Genomic DNA, 17471 nt, shown 5'->3' with positions numbered 1-17471 from the left:
TTTATTCACGTGGGTAGCGTTTAAAATCCGTTATGCTTTCCGTTACATTTTCCACACTAAGCATCAAACACCGTCCACTCTACCCCCCAAGGGCCCCGCACGACCTCCCCCCACGGTCACCCGAAAACCACACGCGTCACGCTCGCTCCCGGTGCCCAGGCTCACGAAGCCGCCCCGCACGCCCGGGCCCCGGGCGAGGGCCGCCGGCCTGTGCAAACCCCGCGGAAGCGTCTCACGGAGCCCTCGGTGCCCGGGGGAAGGCGAGGGGCCGCTGCTGAGGAAGGCCCTGCCGGGGCGGCTGCAGAAAGCTGGGGACCCCCACCCGAGGCGGGAGCTGTTTGGAGGAGCGGGGCCGGAGCTCTAGTTCTCAGCTCAGCGCACGAGCCCGGAGCCACACCGAGAGCCGGGGCAGCCGGGGCAGGAGCTGGTAGACTCCCGCCTTCCTGCCAGGAGAACAGCTCCGGGTCCAGGAGGAGGTGGGCGAGCTGAGCTGGAACGCAGGCTGCTTGCAGAGGAGGGGATGGAAGCCGTCCACGTGAGGGCGACTGCAGCCCTGGCGCGGCCAGGTCGCCTGCGGAAGGTCCGGCTCCCTGAGGCTGCGGGAGGGGTCGCCCGGGGTCGGGGGTCACCTTCACGCCGCCCTGCGCTCAACTGGAGCCTAGATTCACACGCGCAGCGGCAGGAGGAAAGGGCGTGTCAGACATGCACACGCACCCGGGCTGCGCACGCCCGAGGCGGCGGGACCCGGCAGCGGAGGGGCCGCGCGCGCGCGGCGGGAGGGGCAGGGGCGGCCGGCGGCTCCGGCCCAGGCGACCCCCGGCCCCAGACCCGGGCGCCCCCCGCCGCCCCCGCAGCAGGCGGGCCGCGCGCGCGCACGGCGGCCCCACCGCGGCCGTCTAGAGGGGGTCCTCGGCCGGCTTCTTCTTCTTCGACTCCACTCTGTGCTTCGGCTTCTTCCTCTTGCCGCCTTCTCTGAGTCCTGAGGAGACAGGCGTGGGACACGCTGCAGGGCGGCCGCGTCTCTAAACGGCCCCGCCCCGGCTGACAGACCCACCGCCCGGCACACTCCCGCCTGCTCCGCATCTGAGGCCCAACAGAAGCAGGAGCTGACTCAACACCTGGCAATGAAAGCCTCTCACACCAGCACCCCAGGTCCCGGAGGCCGAGTGCCCGGCCGCCCTCCGGGAGCCCCTGGCCCCACGCCGCCCCGCGCGGCTGCCCGCCCAGCCCCACGGCGAGCCCCGAGGCATCTGGGGGCCCCTCTGCAGGGAGAAGCCCAGCAGTGACCATGTCCCGCCTTCCTGCCTGCCCGAGGCTGGGGAGAAGGACGAGGACCCAACCCGCTCGCCTTCTGGGGTTCTACCGGAGCCAGGCGCCCGGGGCCGCTCTGCACAAACAGCTCAGGGCCTGTGTGTGCGTCCACACGGACGCGGGGACGCTGAGTTTGGGGGAGAAAAGACCACTGTGAACGTCCTGCCCATAACCAGACCAGGGTCACTGCGGGTCTGTGAGCCGGCACGCGCGGGCCCCTAAGCCTGAGGCCACCTAAGCGCCCTTGGGCTTCATGTCACTCAGCAGCTGTGTCTCAGAGCGTCACGCTGGGGCCCCAGGTTGTTCACAGGTCCTGCACCCCCTCGGGGACCCCTCCTCGGAACCAACACCCGGTGGGCGGGCCCTGGGTCAGTCACATGGGCACCGACAGCCGCCCGTTTCAGGGCAAGGGTGGGGAGTAAGGACACAGGCGCCTGCAGGGACCGAGGCTGCAGCCCTGTAACCCGCGGGCTGCTGGAGGCGGGCGCCAAGGCCGGGGTGCAGCCCGTGTCCTGCCCCCTCCCCGCAAAGGGACCACAGCGCCCCGCCCGGGTCACCCGGGGTGAGAGCGCCCCACAAAGGGCCGGTGGCAGAGGACCCGAGGCCCTCACGCAGGGAGGTGGGGCCCCGTCCTCGCCCAGACTCAGATGCCTGCACAAAACACCCAAAGGAGGAGACACCTGCCAAGCCCCGCCAACACGGACCTCCTCGAGCCGCCCCATCCACTTGCGGCCACAGCGACCAATCTCTACGGCTGAGTGGCCAGACCTGCTCCTGCCCACTCGGTTCTCGCCAGCTGTGAGACCCTGACCCCGACCTGGAAGGGTCCGCAGCGCCCTGGCCAGGTCTGGAAAGGTAAAGGACCAGTACTGTTCACTCGGGAGCTTGTTTCATGCTGAATAACTTCAATTCTTTCTAACAGCTCCACGTTCAGGACAGACCCCCGATGTGTGTGGAATCCATGAACGGACACCACCAACCCTTTCTCCACGGCTCACTGTGTGGTTTATGGGTCCCGAGAGGCATGCGATGCCTCTGAATAAAGCTGGGCCAGTCACCGCACTTCACAGGAGCGCCAGCAAGAAGGGACCATCGGGGTGAACAGAGCTGCCCCACGCCCTGAGGGCTGAGTGCACACCCACACTCAGAACCCACCAGCCAGACCCTCAGGCACCTCACCCAGGCAGGGACACTGGACACGCTGTGGGGGCCGCGCCCCTCCCCACACGCTCCCAAGAAAATGACCCAAGACGCGGCAACCTGGCCGAAGTCACCGTGGGACCCTCCCCGCCACATGGGAGCACGCCCCCCGGGGGCAGCTTATCTCAGGGACGGGGACACCCAGTAGGTTCCATCACTGTGCTGGAGACTGCTGACCTGCTGAGGACCTAGCTTGCCCTGCGACCCCAGCGACCTTTTCCACTGTTTCTGGAACCTTCCTTTGGAGCAGGCAGCTCTGTCATCTCCCAGAAAGAAGTCGAAGAGCTCACTACGGCCACACCAGTCACACAAACATCATATCTTGAACCCTTTGGTGGCTTCACGCTGGCGCGCTGCTGCAGGCCTCAGAGCTCGGTACGGGAGGCGGACGTGAACAGCAAGAGGTGGACCGGCAGCGCCAGCCTCCGCCAGGCCCCCCGGCCGCCCCAAGACGCAGGCGGGAGAAGGACCCAGCAGAGCCATGAGCCCCCCCGCGTGCCGCACATGTGAGGATGTGCTGGTGTGGACAGCCTCCCACCTGCAGGCACCTGGGTGGGACCTGACCAAGCGTGAGATCACAGTCACTTTGCTTTTCCTGCAGAATCCTCCTTTCCCGAGACCCCCTGCAGCGGCCACTGTCCTCCCCTGCACGGGCCCGGCCTCCGCTACCCACGGGCAGCACTGGCCTCGCTGTGGCCCCCGGTTCCACCTCCTGACCAGACGTCTAGACGAGCACCTCGACACAGGCCTGGGCCCCACACCGGAGGCAGGTCCTTCCAACCAGAGGGACCCCTTCCAGCCACAAGACCCCTATCAAGTCCAGTGTGTCTGGGAAGCTGGACTCACAGCCCTGTCCCCCACCACGTCCAGCATGCGTGCCGTCGGGGCCGAGAAGTGGCGATAAACCCGGGGAGGACGCCCACAGGCCCACGCAAGGCACAACAAGCCTCTTTCGAACTTGCCCAGCCCTTCCGTCCGCCTCGACCATCCAGGAAAAGGATACAGCTCCCACGTGGCCTGTCTCCCCGGCAGCTGGTCCCGGGGGCTCTGTGGACCTGGCTCGGGGCCCAGCATACCCACCGTCTGGTGGGCGGATGGGTCAAGCCCTGTCCTCAGGGGCAGACCTGGACCTGTTCCACGTGAGGGGTGTGCCAGGGGGGCTGCAGGCACTGAGCTCCCAGCAGGAAGTTCCGGGAGAAGAAAGCAGCCGACCTTGTCCTTTCAGGTCCCTGCCTTGCCCCAGATGCAGAGTCAACCCCACTGAGACGTCACCCTGACCCCTCGGATGAGGGGCCACCTGTCCCTCCACCCCACGGCCAGCTGTGGTCAACCTGGCGACTTCCAGCCCTGAGAACCAAGATGATCGCTTGGAACTGACGAGCGACACCAACTATAGATTCCCAACGCCTGGCTCCAGACTCAGCCAGGTCCAGCGTGCACACAGCCGTCCCGTCAGACATGATCCAGAACCTTCTATGGGGACCGCAGTTCCCAGACCACCCCCTCCAGGCCCCCCAAGATAAGGGCGGGTCAAGAAGCTGGAATAGGGCGGAGCAGGGCCCGTGTGATCCCAGGCGGGAGCCCTCTCCTGGGGGATGTGGGGCCAGGTAGGCACCCGGCACCCTGCGAGAGGGGGCCCCAAGGCCGCGCCCGTGACCAGCACGAGGGCGGGCAGAGGGGCTCAGGCCGCAGACGGGGGGCTCCCGGGGGCAGGCCGTGCCCGCGGGCTCTGCCGAGACAACACACACATGCGGTGCTGGGAGCCCGGCGCCCGTTTAATGTGGCCGCGCCCGGCCGCCCCCACCCACCCGTCAGGCCAGCACGCAGCAGCACAGGCGGCGTCTCGGTCCTCGGGGGCCCGGCGGCGGCCGGGGGGCAGGGTCCCGGTGCACACCTGCGCAGAAGGCGCCCGGCGCGTCCTCGTCCTCCCCCGCGGCGGGTGCCGCCGGCCGGGGCGGGGGCGCGGGCCGCGGCGGCCGCAGCGAGCGGGCGCTGGAGCTGGCGGGCTGGGCGAGCAGCGCGCTCTGGCCTCGTCGCAGGCACTCCTCCGCAAAGGCGTCCTCGTCGGCCACACCTGCAAGCAGAGGACGAGACGCGCGTGAGCCGGGCCGGGGCCACGTCCTCGCGCCTGCGGGGCCGCAGCTGAGCCTCGCGGAGAGAAAGGGGGAACCAGGCTGGGCCTCGCCGGCCCCGGGCTCAAGGATCCCGAAAGCCCCCCCGCCGGCCCCGGGGCGACAGCAGGGCCCGTGCTGCGCGGGCATCGCCCCGGGGAGGGGGCAGGGCCGGCCGTGGGCCCTGCTGGGGCAGCTATAACCACAGGCCCTGCCGCGATGGAGGCGGCAGACACGCCCCGTCCCCCACTCGGGCCGGAGCGCCGCTGGAGCTGAGCCGAGAACCCGCGCACACGGTCACCTGTCACACCAGACACACGGCCGAGCGCGTACCTCCGCGCTCTGGGGTTGCTTTCTATCAGTCTTTTCGAAAACAGGAGGAAGTTCTGCATGCAATGGGAACACCAGGAACAAGACGAAAACGAGGAACAGCCGTCAGCAGTGACTTAGGCTTCCTTCTCCGCAGTCACAGCGCCCTACGTGAGGGCACGGCTGCCAGCAGCCCAGCGACGGTGGGAAACGTGCACCCCGGGTGGTGGGGGCACCCCTGCGCCCCCCAGGGGTGAGCGCGGAGCCCCAAGCCCCAGCCAGCCGGCATGGCCAACAGGGTCATCCACTCAAGCGCCCCCTCGGCTGCCCCGCCCACCGCAGACCCCACTCCAGTCCTGCTGCCCTGGGAGAGGACAAGATGACCAAGATGCTCCCGAAATGAAAACCCTGCTCTTTCGGGAAGACTGCGGTCACAGCTGCTGCTGCCCTGGTAACCGGTCCCCAGGCCCCAGGCTCAGTGCTGGGCAGGGGCGCCGGGCCTTGCCTCTGTCTTCTCCAGACACCACCTCCTCCCCAAACCCCACACCTGCCCCGGCCAAGGAATCCTCCTACAGCAGCACAGACACTCACCCTCCAAGCGTAGGCTGACTCCTGGGGGCCCAGACCCGGGGCCTGTGCTTCCAGGGCTCCTGAGCGGCCGCGCCCTGCGAAGCCTCTGCCCACCCCACAGGCCTGGCGGGCACCCTGGGGCGGGTCTGCACCAGCCTCAGGATCCCCTCCCACGACGCACACACAGACCTGGCAGCAGGGAGGGGCACCTAGTGGTCAGCGCGGGGGGCCTTGCCGCTCTCACAGCAGATGCCCACCATGAGGGGCGCTGGCTGAGGAAACAGGCCTGGCCGTGGCCCTCACTCCTGTCCCCCGCCTGCACAGGGCTGCCTCGCCAACCCCGAGGGGTCGCCAGCACCGCAGGGACACGGGCTGTGTGTGTGAAGAGCGCCTCTGGGACACGACCGTCTGCGGGAGGAAAGCACCTGAGTGCAGGGGCCAGGGGCAGGGCAGGGCTGGGAGCTCCCGGGGCCCTGGGGGCCGCAGGGTCCAGGACACAGACACAGGCACAACCCCCAAATACGCGGAGCACTCCGGGGAGGGGGCCCCAGAGCCACAACTAATACACGACCGTGACGGCGACGCGACCACCAATCCACGCGGGACCCGAGTGGGGCAAGTGGGCAGCCTGACCCTGCAGCTAAGGGTCGCCCCCAGGCCCATATGCTGGGCTCCCATCCACCCGGCAGGAAGCGGCCGGCCAACCACTCCCGGGGGCTTCAACATGCTTTTGCAGGGACACCGCGCTGCCAGGTGGGGCGCAAGTGCCCAGGTGCTGGATAGGCTCACTCTGGGCGGACGCATGCTTGCGACTGCCTGGATGTGGCGGGGCGGGCATCCTGCAGGCCGGCCTGCTGCTGGTACCCACCTCGGACCCCTAGGGCCCGTCAGCTGTGTGGGAAGAGGCGGGGCTCCCCAGCCCCGTCCCGCTCAGGGAAACCCACTGCACGTCCGTGTGAGGGTCAGACCAGCCCACCAGGCTGGGCGCGGGATGCCTGCCTGCTCTGGACGGGCTCCAGGGGTGCCAGCTCACAGGCAGGGGGCCCCCGCAGGACCTACGGACCCCCTCCCGGCCCCAGCACCTCCCCAGTCCCCGGGGCTGCACCTGCCATCTGTCTGGGACACGAAGCTGTCACTGAGACGCCAGGCCTGCCGCACGGAGCATGCAGGGCGTCCCCGTCCAGTGGTCAGGACTCCAGGCTTCCACTCCACTGCGAGGGGACACACTGTCAGGGCACAAAGATCCCGTGTCCCCCATGGCATATAAATAAAATGAAAAGCATTTTAAATTTGACAGCTGCTGTTGTTTTTACACAAGCACGCAGAACAGAACATGCTCCAGGGCTCAGGGTCTGCGATCCCCCTGAAGACCGGGACCCGCTGTGGGCAAAGGGGGGACCCTCCTGGGCCCCAGGGTCCTCTCGGGTCCAGACGGCCATCTGACCACTGACCAGGGCACACGCACACCCTCGGGGCTGGAGCCCAGGGCAGCACGGGCCCTCGCTCGTGCGGGTGGTCCCCACCCCCGGGGCACACCGAGCTTGGCAAGGGGCTCGTGCTGTGCCGACCCGGCACCCCCCAGGCTCGCAGCCAACTCCTGGCACCCTCCCGCCTCCTGCCCGCCGCCATGAAGCCCTCTCTCTCACGAGCACCAGGCCACAGGGTCTCTGAGCCGTGCACTGTCCAGGGCTGACAGAGGGGCCGTGGCTGAGGCCCACGCTCTCGGGCATGGCCTCTGGGAGCCCCGGGAAGCGGTGGTACCTGTGCGGCTGGGCTCCTCACCGTCCCACAGGCTGGCACCCCGCAGCGTCAGGAGCCCCAAGGCCTGGGGTCTGGAGCAGAATGATCAGGTCACTGACCCCACAAGGTTCCCCGAAAACCCCACCTGTGGCATGTGCCAGGAGAGGGTCCTCGGCAGGGTGGGGCGGGGGGCTTGAGAGAGAGAAACGTGGACACTGAGAACTTCTCCCAGGAGTTCCACTGGGCACTTTCTGAAAGAGATTCTTCCATGTTTGTCCACATAAGCACTCATAATGAACCCACAATCACACGCAGAGTTACACTGGGCATTAACAGGTCTACAAACATGAGGCCACTGTCCTCTCGGACGCAGAGGACAGCACGTGCAACGCCCGGTGGCAGGAGGCTCAAGCTGAAACCAAGATGGCTGCCTGCGTGCTTCGTCACTCAGTTGTGTCGGCCTCTCCGACTCCATGGACTGTAGCCCATCAGGATCCTCTGTCCATGGGACTCTCCAGGCCAGAATACTGGAGAGGGTTGCCATGCCCTCCACCAGGGGATCTTCCCAACCCAGGGATCGAACCCAGGTCTCCTGCACTGCAAGCGATTCTTTACCAGCTGATACCAGGGAATAACCTCAGATACGCAGATGACACCACCCTGATGGCAGAAAGTGAAGAGGAACTAAAGAGCCTGTCCCTGCCGAGAGTGAAGAGTGAAAGTGCTGGCTTAAAACTCAGCATTCAGAAAACTAAGATCATGGTTTCCAGTCCCATCACTTCATGGCAAATAGATGGGGAAACAATGGAAACAGTGACAGACTATTTTCTTGACCTTCAAAATCACTACAGACAGTGAACGCAGCCATGAAATTAAAAGATGCTGCTCCTTGGAAGAAAAGCGATGACAAACCTGGACAGCGTATTAAACAGCAGAGACATCACTTGCTGACAAAGGTCCAAATAATCAATGTATGGTTTTTCCATGTACAGATGTGAGAGTTGGACTATAGAGAAAGCAGAGCACCCAAGAATTGATGCTTTTGAACTGTGGTGTTGGAAAAGACTCTTAAGAGTCCCTTGGACGGCAAGGAGATCCAACCAGTCCATCCTAAAGGAGTCCTGGATGTTCACTGGAAGGACTGATGCTGAAGCTGAAACTCACTATTTTGGCCACCAGATGCGAAGAGCTGACTCACTGAAAAGACCCTGGTGCTGGGAAAGATTGAGGGCAGGAGGAGAAGGGGACGACAGAGGATGAGATGGGTGGATGGCATCATGGATCAGATGGACATGAGTCTGAGCAAGCTCCAGAGATGGTGAAGGACAGGGAGGCCTGGCGTGCTGCAGTCCACGGGGTCGCAAAGAGTCGGACACGACTGAGTGACTGAACAACCTCCTCAAAACCATGCCGGGTGGCAGGTGACACAGACCGCTGCTAGAACACGGTGCTCCCCGCAGTGAGCTCACTGCACCCCCTGGGCACTGGCAAGACCGCCCCGCGAGGCCCAGGCTGTGACTGCAGCTGGGACCAGCATGGCTTCTGAGCCAGAGAAACAAGCACCCAGGGGCAGCAGCACCGGCGGACGTGGCCCAGCGGGCGTCTCAGAGCCAAGGCCAGCCTCTGCCGCGTCTCCACGTGCCACAGCCAGTCCCAGCCCGGGAGCTGCCCTCACGGCCACAGAACACGCATGGCAGGGGTCTGCAAGGTCCCCAGCGTCAGGCGTGTGCACCCCCAACCCACGGTCCGAGCCGATGCCCCAGACGTCTTCAGCCTCTCGCAGGGCAGCGGCGTCCGGAGCAGAGACGGCTCTGCCCTCAGGGCAGCTGGGGCCGCGGATGCCAGTGCCCTCCCTCCCCGCCTGGGAGCCAGACGGCCCCCCCCGAGGGTGCACAGGACACTCCTGGCAGAGGCAAGGCCAGCGCTGGAGACAGAGGCGCCACAAACAGCTGGGGCGGCCTTACCCGCGTCCGCTCCGGGGCTCCCTGTCACTCTGCCCTGGCCCTTGTGTCCACAGCCTCCCCAGCCTCCACGTCCTCCTGCAAGACCTGCCCCTGCTCCAGGGCTGCATGTGACTCTGTCAGGACGGGAGGCCCAGGGCCCCGGCCACTCGACGCAGGACAGGACCTGCCGGTCTCTGCTCGAAGGCGGAGCAAGTCCGGGGCCAGCCAGCCAGCAGGCGTGGCCATGGGTCCAGCCCCCAACCCCTTCCACCCCCGGGAAGCAAGGCACCCCCGGGCAAGGACAGATGCGGCTCCTTCCTAGGAAAGTCCGGGGCAGCAGAGGCACCCCAAGCCCCGACGGGACGAGCCTCACGAGGCCTGGGAAGACCATTCATCCCACCACACTCAGCCCACGGGGGCCTGGACGGGGGCCTGGCACCTGGAGACAGACTGCAGGCTGTACCTGCATGGCCAAGACGCCGGATCCGTGGGACCATCTGAGTCTCACGTTCGCTGTGCTGTGCGTCTCCGAGCCCGTCCTCGGTTTTGGGCTGGACAGCCTGTTTCTCACGGGGCGACCAGTCCGTGGAGGCCTGGTCGCTCTGGGGAAGCACTTAGGGTCCTGATTTCAGGAGGTAGGACACACGCACCGGCCGTGAGTCCAGTGTGAGAGGAGACACGCTGCCCGAGACCCCCACCACCGTGACAGCACCTGGGTCATGGCTCCCGACGGCGGACACTGCCCGGGAGGCCGACAGAGGCTCTTCCCTGAGGACAGGGTGGCCCCGAACCCCAGACCTGTCCCCACCTCAGGAAACGCCTGCAGCCAGGAGTCTTGCACTTTCAGTCACAGCCTTGGGCCCCAAGATGCTCAGCTGCTACATTCAGGGCCAGGGCCCCACACAGCAGGCATCCATCACTCCTTCCCCCAGGTCCCCTCTGCACTCACGACCCCGGCCCCAGGCCGACCCCCAGGCCGACTCCCAGCCCTGCTGTGGATGATTCAACGATGGCCCAGGGCTGCTCCTCACCAAACAGAAACCTTCTCCAGAAAAAGCACGCTGTCCGCCAAAGGTCACTGAACGCAGAGTGCCACCAATGAAGGCTCCTGCTGCAGGCCACCCAACACCCTACAGGGGACAATCCCCTACCCACCCACCCACCAAGGCACAGCACCAACGCCCTCACGAGACCACACACCGCCCCTGTGGTGCAACCTAAAACTCCAGGAGTTTAAACCAGCAAGTGATGACGGCCACTGCCATCCTACCCCCACAGCCAACATCACACCTGCTGGAAACCAACCACATTTTGGGCTTCTTTCTACAGCTTCTTCCGAGCTTTCCATACGATCCCATCCATTACAGGACGTTCCTCTCTTACGAGAATTCACCGTGCATTTTGTTTCAACGGCTTGCTAAACACAAAGCACGTCACTCGAAGGTCAGTCAGTCACACCCAATTCAACCACCCAGAGTCGACTGTTGGTGTCATTTCTGCCAGCCTTTTCTCTGAGCAGGAACTGTTAACGCACAGGAGTTAACTGAAGGTCCTGTGGGTTACCACGCTCGCATCCTTTTCACTTGGGAAACTAAACACACAGAAGATATCCTGCCCTGTGGCACCAGGTGAGGGAACTTCAACACAAACTGTGACCCGCCAGGCCCTGGTGGAAGCTTGGTGACGTCAGCGAGCGGCTACGAAGGGAATGTCCCAGCAGCGGACACACGCGCCCAGCCGGGACCCCAAACGCTTCGCTTCTTTCCCCAGATGGAGTCCCAACACAGGCAGGAATCCGGCTGATAGCGTGCAAATGAAAGCAAACCTCCTCGTGTAAAAACAGTCACTTTTTTCTAATATGTCCAACCCCCCAGGCCTCAGTGGGGGCTGCTTTTTGCTCTTCTCTGTTGAGGGGGTGGGGCAGGGTTCATCCCACGCTTCCCCACATCAGGAATCCCACTGACACGCTGGGACCAGTGCACAGGGCCTGGTGTGTGCCGGCACGTGGGACACTGCCTGTTCTCACAGGGCTCAGCTGGCCCCGCGGCGTGGGCTCACACACAGGCCCTGGGCCGGGGACCCAGACCCACGGGGGCGGGGCAGGAGCGGTCCCCAGGAGGGGACTGGGGCCAGGAGACAGGAGGGGCACATGGGGTGCAGGCCTCGACCACAGGCAGACGGCGCAGGGAGGAGTCGGGAGGGCGCCCGTGCTGGGGCAGGAGGGACGCGGCTGGGTGCAGAGGCCAAGGCCACAGCAAGAGCCTCCTGTCCCGGCCGCCCCAGCAGCACTGCACTCAGGAGAGACCCTGTGTCCCCCACGCTGCCGTGAGGCAGCCCCACATGCACCCACGTCTCCCAAAAGCCCGTGGGGCTCATCTCAAGGGGCGTCTGTGAGCTGCTGGCTGCTCCAGACATGGGCCCACCGTTCACATACCAGGGGTGGACGGCTGGAGGCCCATGGGACAGCCATCAGGAAGGTGGAGGCCAGCCGCCCCTGTCGGGTCCGCCCAAGGGCCCCCAGCCCGTCCAGGCCCCAACTCCGCTCTCGAGGAGGCGGCCTTGAGGGACCCGCATCTGCCCTCAGGAGCGGCTGAGCACCCGGAAAGAGGGAACACGGCCCGGACAGGAGCCCAGCAGATTGCCCAGAGCCCCCTCCCCTGACCCGCAGAGCCCCAGGCCTCAGAGGCCCTCCCCCGCCCACCCCGCTCACAGAGCCCCAGGCCCACACCGCCTCCCACAGAGACGGCTGGCTGGTGCCTGGGGCCACACGGCTGGAAGAGGCCACAAGAGAAGCCGGGTCAGGGCCAGGCTGGACAGGGAGGTGGGGACCACGCTCTGGTGTGAACGGCCCGGGGCCCTAAGAGCCTGAGGGGGCACCCTGGACCCTCCCCAGCTCAGTCTGCACTCAGGCGGAAGCGGGGCTCTCCCCAGGATGACCAAAGGCTGTCCCCAGAGACACTGACCGACATAAACCATCAGAGAGGACGGACTGATTGCTGCAGGCCCCACAGTCACAAAATCTGACTTTTCTCAAGACACCATTTAAACCATGTAAAAATCTCGGGATGAGTGGGTCTACTTTAATGGTGTTATCCATTAAAAACATTTTTTAAAAACCCATACTACGTAGACGAGCAGATATGTGCCAAGGAACTCGCAGGCAGGCATTTCATCAAAACAGCCCACCAGCGGGCACCACAGTGAGAGTACAACCCGGGTGGAAAGAAGACCCCAGGACAAGACGACGCGAGGGCCCCCAACAGGGGCGCGTCACGTGCAGTTTCCGGGACACCAATGCTGGCAAGAGGCCTGGGAGCAAACTGGTGACTCCCACACACACCAATGTTCCACGTGACCGAAGCCACACACAGGCGAACACCAGTGAAAACACAGGGAAGAAACAGACAAACCGTTCAGACGCGCGACGTGTGCGCCGCAACCAGAGGCTGCCCCAGACACAGCACGGCTTCCACCAAATGCGCAGCTGACAACTGGAAAGGGAGGTCACTTTTGTCAGGGCAAGCAAATGGCAAACGACAGTGGGACAGGCTCCTGTGAGATCTGGGGACTGCAGGAAAACAGGGACGCCTGACACTCACCCTCCAGCAGAGGCTCCGCAACACCCCACCACGAACGGCACACAGAGGGGACGCGTTCGTGCGTGAGGAATCCCCGCTCCCCGCAGGAGCTAGCTCACCACTACCAGCCTTCAGCGCACACACGGCCACGCCCAATTATTCTATGGTATCCAGGCACCGAGCTCAGCAGGCAGGACCTCTCCTACGGGAACACCACCCCACACAGACGCCCGGACAGTCACAGAACAAGCGAACGTCCACGCTTCCCCGGGCAGCACAAGTCCCGGGGCGGGGCCGCGATGGGCACCCACGGCCACCAGCAGACCATGGCTGCACAGCTGCCCCGGCCGCAGCTGCGGGGCCACAGCCATTCCAGAAGCGACCGGAACCCAGACCCCACGTGGCAGGATGCCAGCATCCAGGCCCCAGACTCCACAGGAGCCCTCTCTGATGCTCCTCAGACTCGAGCCCAGGTCAGCGGCACCCGGGCCCCTCACGCAACCCCCAGAGAAGGGACGTAGAGACAGGACTCGGAGGGACCACCTCTCCTCCTGCCCAGCTCTGGGCTCTGCGTCACCTCTACAAGTGGCAGGGCCTCAGGCTGCCAGTTCCGGGGAGGGGAAAGCTCGTCAGTGTGGGAAGACAGTAGCAGGAAAAGCCAGCAGGGCCTGCCTGCACTGGCCTGCAAGGGCCACAGCCATGCCAATAGGAGGTCCCATCTCCCTCTCAGGCAATCTTGGCGTTTGCTGTCAACCCGTCAGTAAACACACCATCCTTCTAGGAGCTCCAGGAGCATTTTTAGTTAGAAGGCAATTCCACTTCATTCCACTTTTAATAAATGCTCTTCAGAAGGTCAAATCATGTGGGGTGTTTTTTTGGTGCAGCAGAAAAGAGTGCTTTTTGAATGTCAGCAAGCATTTCAAAGGTGGTGGGACTACAGCCCGCCAAGCGCCACTGTCCATGGAACTCCCCTCCAGGCAAGAATGCTGGTGTGGGTGGCCATTTCCTTCTCCAGAGGATCTCTCCCACTCCCGTCTCCTGCAGCTCATGCGTCGGCAGGGGGATTCTTAACGCTGAGCCACCTGGGAAGCCCTGTACCTGGCATATCACAAATCAATCTTAGGTAACTTCAACCCCCGCCTCCAGCCCGCGCCTTGGTGCTGACCTCCACCCCACAGTGCTGGGCTGTCCACCCAGGGGTCAAGTGAAGTGTGCCCGCGAGCAGCACAGCGCGTGTGGGAGCACACTGGCAGCCGCTGGACGCCGGCCTCCGCAGTCTGGTCACCTTGCAAGGTGCTGGTACTTGACATCCTTTGAAGGAAAGTATGACTCCCAACTTTAAGCTGGAAAGTCACTTACAATTACTGCTTAAAAAAGAATCACAGGGATGTTGACTTTTTAGACTTCAGATACATAAACTAAAATGTCCTGTGTGCTGATCCTCAAAACCACAGATCCACCTCAGTCACTGCGAAAACGAACCGGAGACGCCTGACACGAAGACGGCTCTCACGCCCGGGTGCTCTGGGCCTGTTGGGGCGGCTACAGGACGAGGAATGCCCCAGACGGCCAAGGGCCAAGCACCCTCCACTGAAGCAGGCCGCCCCGGGGCTCGGGGCCCTCCACTGACCGCCTGCCCGAGTGGGGCTCCACGGGGGCTGGGCGCCCACACACCCAGGACACACCTCAGTCTCCCCAGAGCAGGGAGAGGGGAGGCCACACTGCACCCGCTCCAGCACTCCCGGGTCCAAGGGCCTGCAGCCCTGGGCTCGCTCCCCTGCTCGTGGGTCTCCCATGACATCAGGCCGGAGGGAGTGGGCAGGGAGCGCGGGGAGGGCACAGGACGCTGTGGGCTGGGAGTCCCTCCAGGGGCAGACGAGCCCTCCGTGGGGGGAGACAGCCAACACGAAATCCACTGCGGTATCCGCTGTGAGACCGAGCCACCAGCAACCTTGATGCGGTGGCCCAAGGAGCCGGACAGCACAGCCGGAGGCGCCCCACAGCCTCCCGCGCTGGACACGGAGGTCACGGGGGGTGGGAGGTCTGGGGGACAAGGCGCCCGGCTCACAGGGGCAGCACGGCGGGGGCTGCGGGAGTGAGCCCTGCGGGGGGGCAGGCGCCATGCTGACCATGCGACAGAGCCCTTGGGCGGGCCCAGAGCCCACGTGGGGAGGCAGAGCAGGACCAGACGGCCTGCCCTCGTGGGGTCTGTCCTCCCACGGCAGCTGGGATGCAGAAGACGACTCTTCTCTGAGTTCCGCGTCAGAGGGAAAGGGGAAGACGTCCAGCCACAGTTTCCACGAGGCGCACACCTCGCCCGGTCCAAACCTCAGTCAAGGCCCTGGGGGCGGGGGGGTGCCAGTCTGGTGAGACAGGTGCACGGAACGTGAGCAGAGAGCAACGGCCTTCCGAGGCCCAGTCCTCCTGCTGACCGACAGGACGACTCTGCAGAGCCCCAGCGAGGCCTCGTCCTGCACACCCCTCGTCACCGTGATGCTGAGACTCCTGCTCAGAGGAAGAGCTAGCGTGACCTCCCTTCCTCTGACCTCGGTAAGTAGCAAGACGGTATGACCAGTCACCACAAAACAGGGGGAAAAATGCCTTAGCACATTTTCATTGCTGGTCACACTCAGTACTAACTCTCCATTAGCTAACCCAATTCATTACAACTGCAAGGACTAGCAGATTCAAAGGCGCGAGGCAAGGATGGAAAGTCGCCACGTGACCAGCTCTAGAAGCACATGTCTCAGACTTAAAAGGATGCAGCCAAGGATGACAGAGGAAGACGCCGACGATTTACGCCAATACCTTTACGCTTGTGTCACTAAAGCACCCACTCTGAAAGCAGGAGCCACCTCGAGGACCACTCGGGGGGGCAGGATCCAGGGTCTGAGTGAAAGACCACGGGTCACACACATGCAGTCCACCCCAACCAGACCACACACCAGCAAGGGAGCACATTCACTCAACAGTCCAGGCTCCACAGCCCCCTGGAACCACAGTTAACCACCTCTGTCTGGTCTGCGAGCTTCCTGATGACCAACCACTGAGAAACAAGACCAGAAACAACCGATTAGAAAATTACTGCTGGACTCTCTGCTGGATCCTGGTTACGTGAAACCATCCCTGCAGAGGCCAAGGCCAGCTGGTGGGTGACCAGGCAGGCAGGGTGAGGCTTCAGCAGACGAGAGGAATGATGCCATCCCACAGAACAGTGGCCGAGACGCCGGCAGACCAGAGACACGGGGTACAGGGGCCAGCTGTAGGGAGTCTACAGCTCTCTCCACAGCCCTCCCCAACGTGCCCCGCACGGCCCATCAGAGGAAGAAAGGCGCGCAGGCGTGAACACTGGGATCGTCTGCATGCACAGAAACCCTGACGGGGCTTCGGAGTGCGCTGTGGGGCCAGAAGAGACAGGCAGGAGGCACCAGCCGGCACTGAAGGGCCCGGCCGGCGGGGGGTGAGCACAAGGCAGGGCAAACAGCATGAGCGCAGGGACTATGGCCCCGCTGTCCCCTCGAGACTGGGCTCCAAGAACCACACGAAGACCTCCACCCTGAACAGTACGGGTTTCTCCTGAACGCAGACAGAGCACGCACGGCCACCAGCAGTCTTGGGGACAGCGGGGCTCAGTCTCCTCCTGCAAAGACCCCCGGGGCTCCAGGAAGACCAGCCAACGAGCAGACCTGTGAGGACAGTGAGAAGCTGCCGCTCGCAGGGCGGGACCAGGGACACTGGCAGTGCCACAGCCAGCAGCTTGCCCATGCACAGCCGCTTCCCAGCACAGGGACCGAGGCTGCAGACACCAACCTGACCGTGTCCCAGGGCTCCAGGAAGAAGGCCCGACTGTGCCAAGCTCTCCGCCCGCATCACCAACGGGCCTATCCACAGTCATGCCGACATGGGCAACTCCCTGAGCAGGGACAGTGACCGTGTGATGGTGGCACCCCCACTGTCACCGGCAGACGGCCCTCTTCCGCACTCGGCCAACCCAGGGATGCGCTCGCAGGCACACAGACTGCTGAGGGGTGCACCAGACGCCTCTTCACTGATCTGGTGTCCCGAGGCGGCCCTGAACCTGTTCTCAGAAGTTCATCCCACCCATCAGACACCAATTTCAAGTCCCGGGACCCTCTCCCTGAGTGACTGAGGCCAGCCACACCTGGGCTGAGAGCACAGACGCAGCACGCCCCCTGGGGCCGGGCCGTCACCCCCCGGGCCGGGTAGCTTTCCAATGTGACCGCCCACACCCGCCTCCTCAGGGGCCCCATGTGCTAAGACGGAACTGCACAGCCGCCCTTTCCTTGTCTTCCTAGGTCCAGCTGTCTTCCCATACTTACATTCAAGTATGCAGTGCTTCTTTAAATAGCTTCTTCTAGCAGTTTCACAATGTTTAGATTCAAAACAAACTTGAGTTTTGAATAAATGGTAGTAAAAAGACCATCTAGCTCTCGGGTAATACCCCTCTGCTGGAATTCCAGTTATCAGTGGTCATCGTGACAGATCCCACTGCCCGAAAAACAAAAGAAAACACCTTTATGTTTGCCCATCCAGCGTCATTACGTGACTGTCCTAGGTGTGTTCTCTCTCAATGAGCTGGCATCAAACAACCTATAACATACTCTGGAGGATGGGAGGGGGACAGCTGGTTCTTCCCTCCCTGAAGAAATGTTCAATAAATTGCTAATCATTATTCCACATCAACAGGG

At 63.8% G+C, this 17471-nt stretch overlaps 1 protein-coding gene across 3 annotated transcripts in view; it reads right to left on the bottom strand.

Moving 5' to 3' along the window:
* Window positions 1-820: 820 nt before the first annotated feature.
* The window catches only part of DNAJB6 (DnaJ heat shock protein family (Hsp40) member B6), a 51675-nt gene continuing 35024 nt past the window's right edge, over window positions 821-17471 (bottom strand). For 2 of the 3 annotated variants that reach the window (XM_088834790.1, XM_088834791.1), the window contains exons 9-10: window positions 4406-4585; window positions 821-979 (exon numbers count right to left, since the gene is read on the bottom strand). In XM_088834790.1, the coding sequence (XP_088690916.1) occupies window positions 897-979; window positions 4406-4585 (263 nt within the window). In that variant the 3' untranslated portion in view covers window positions 821-896. The remainder of the gene's footprint in view (window positions 980-4405; window positions 4586-17471) is intronic. The other variant, XM_055421651.2, reaches the window with a different exon arrangement.

Source organism: Moschus berezovskii, chromosome 3, assembly GCF_049115385.1.
Source record: "Moschus berezovskii isolate FMDL1 chromosome 3, NW_MosBer_1.0, whole genome shotgun sequence".
Taxonomy (NCBI): domain Eukaryota; kingdom Metazoa; phylum Chordata; class Mammalia; order Artiodactyla; family Moschidae; genus Moschus; species Moschus berezovskii.
Note: the sequence above shows the minus strand (reverse complement) of the source record. Positions and strands in the feature narration are given on the sequence as shown.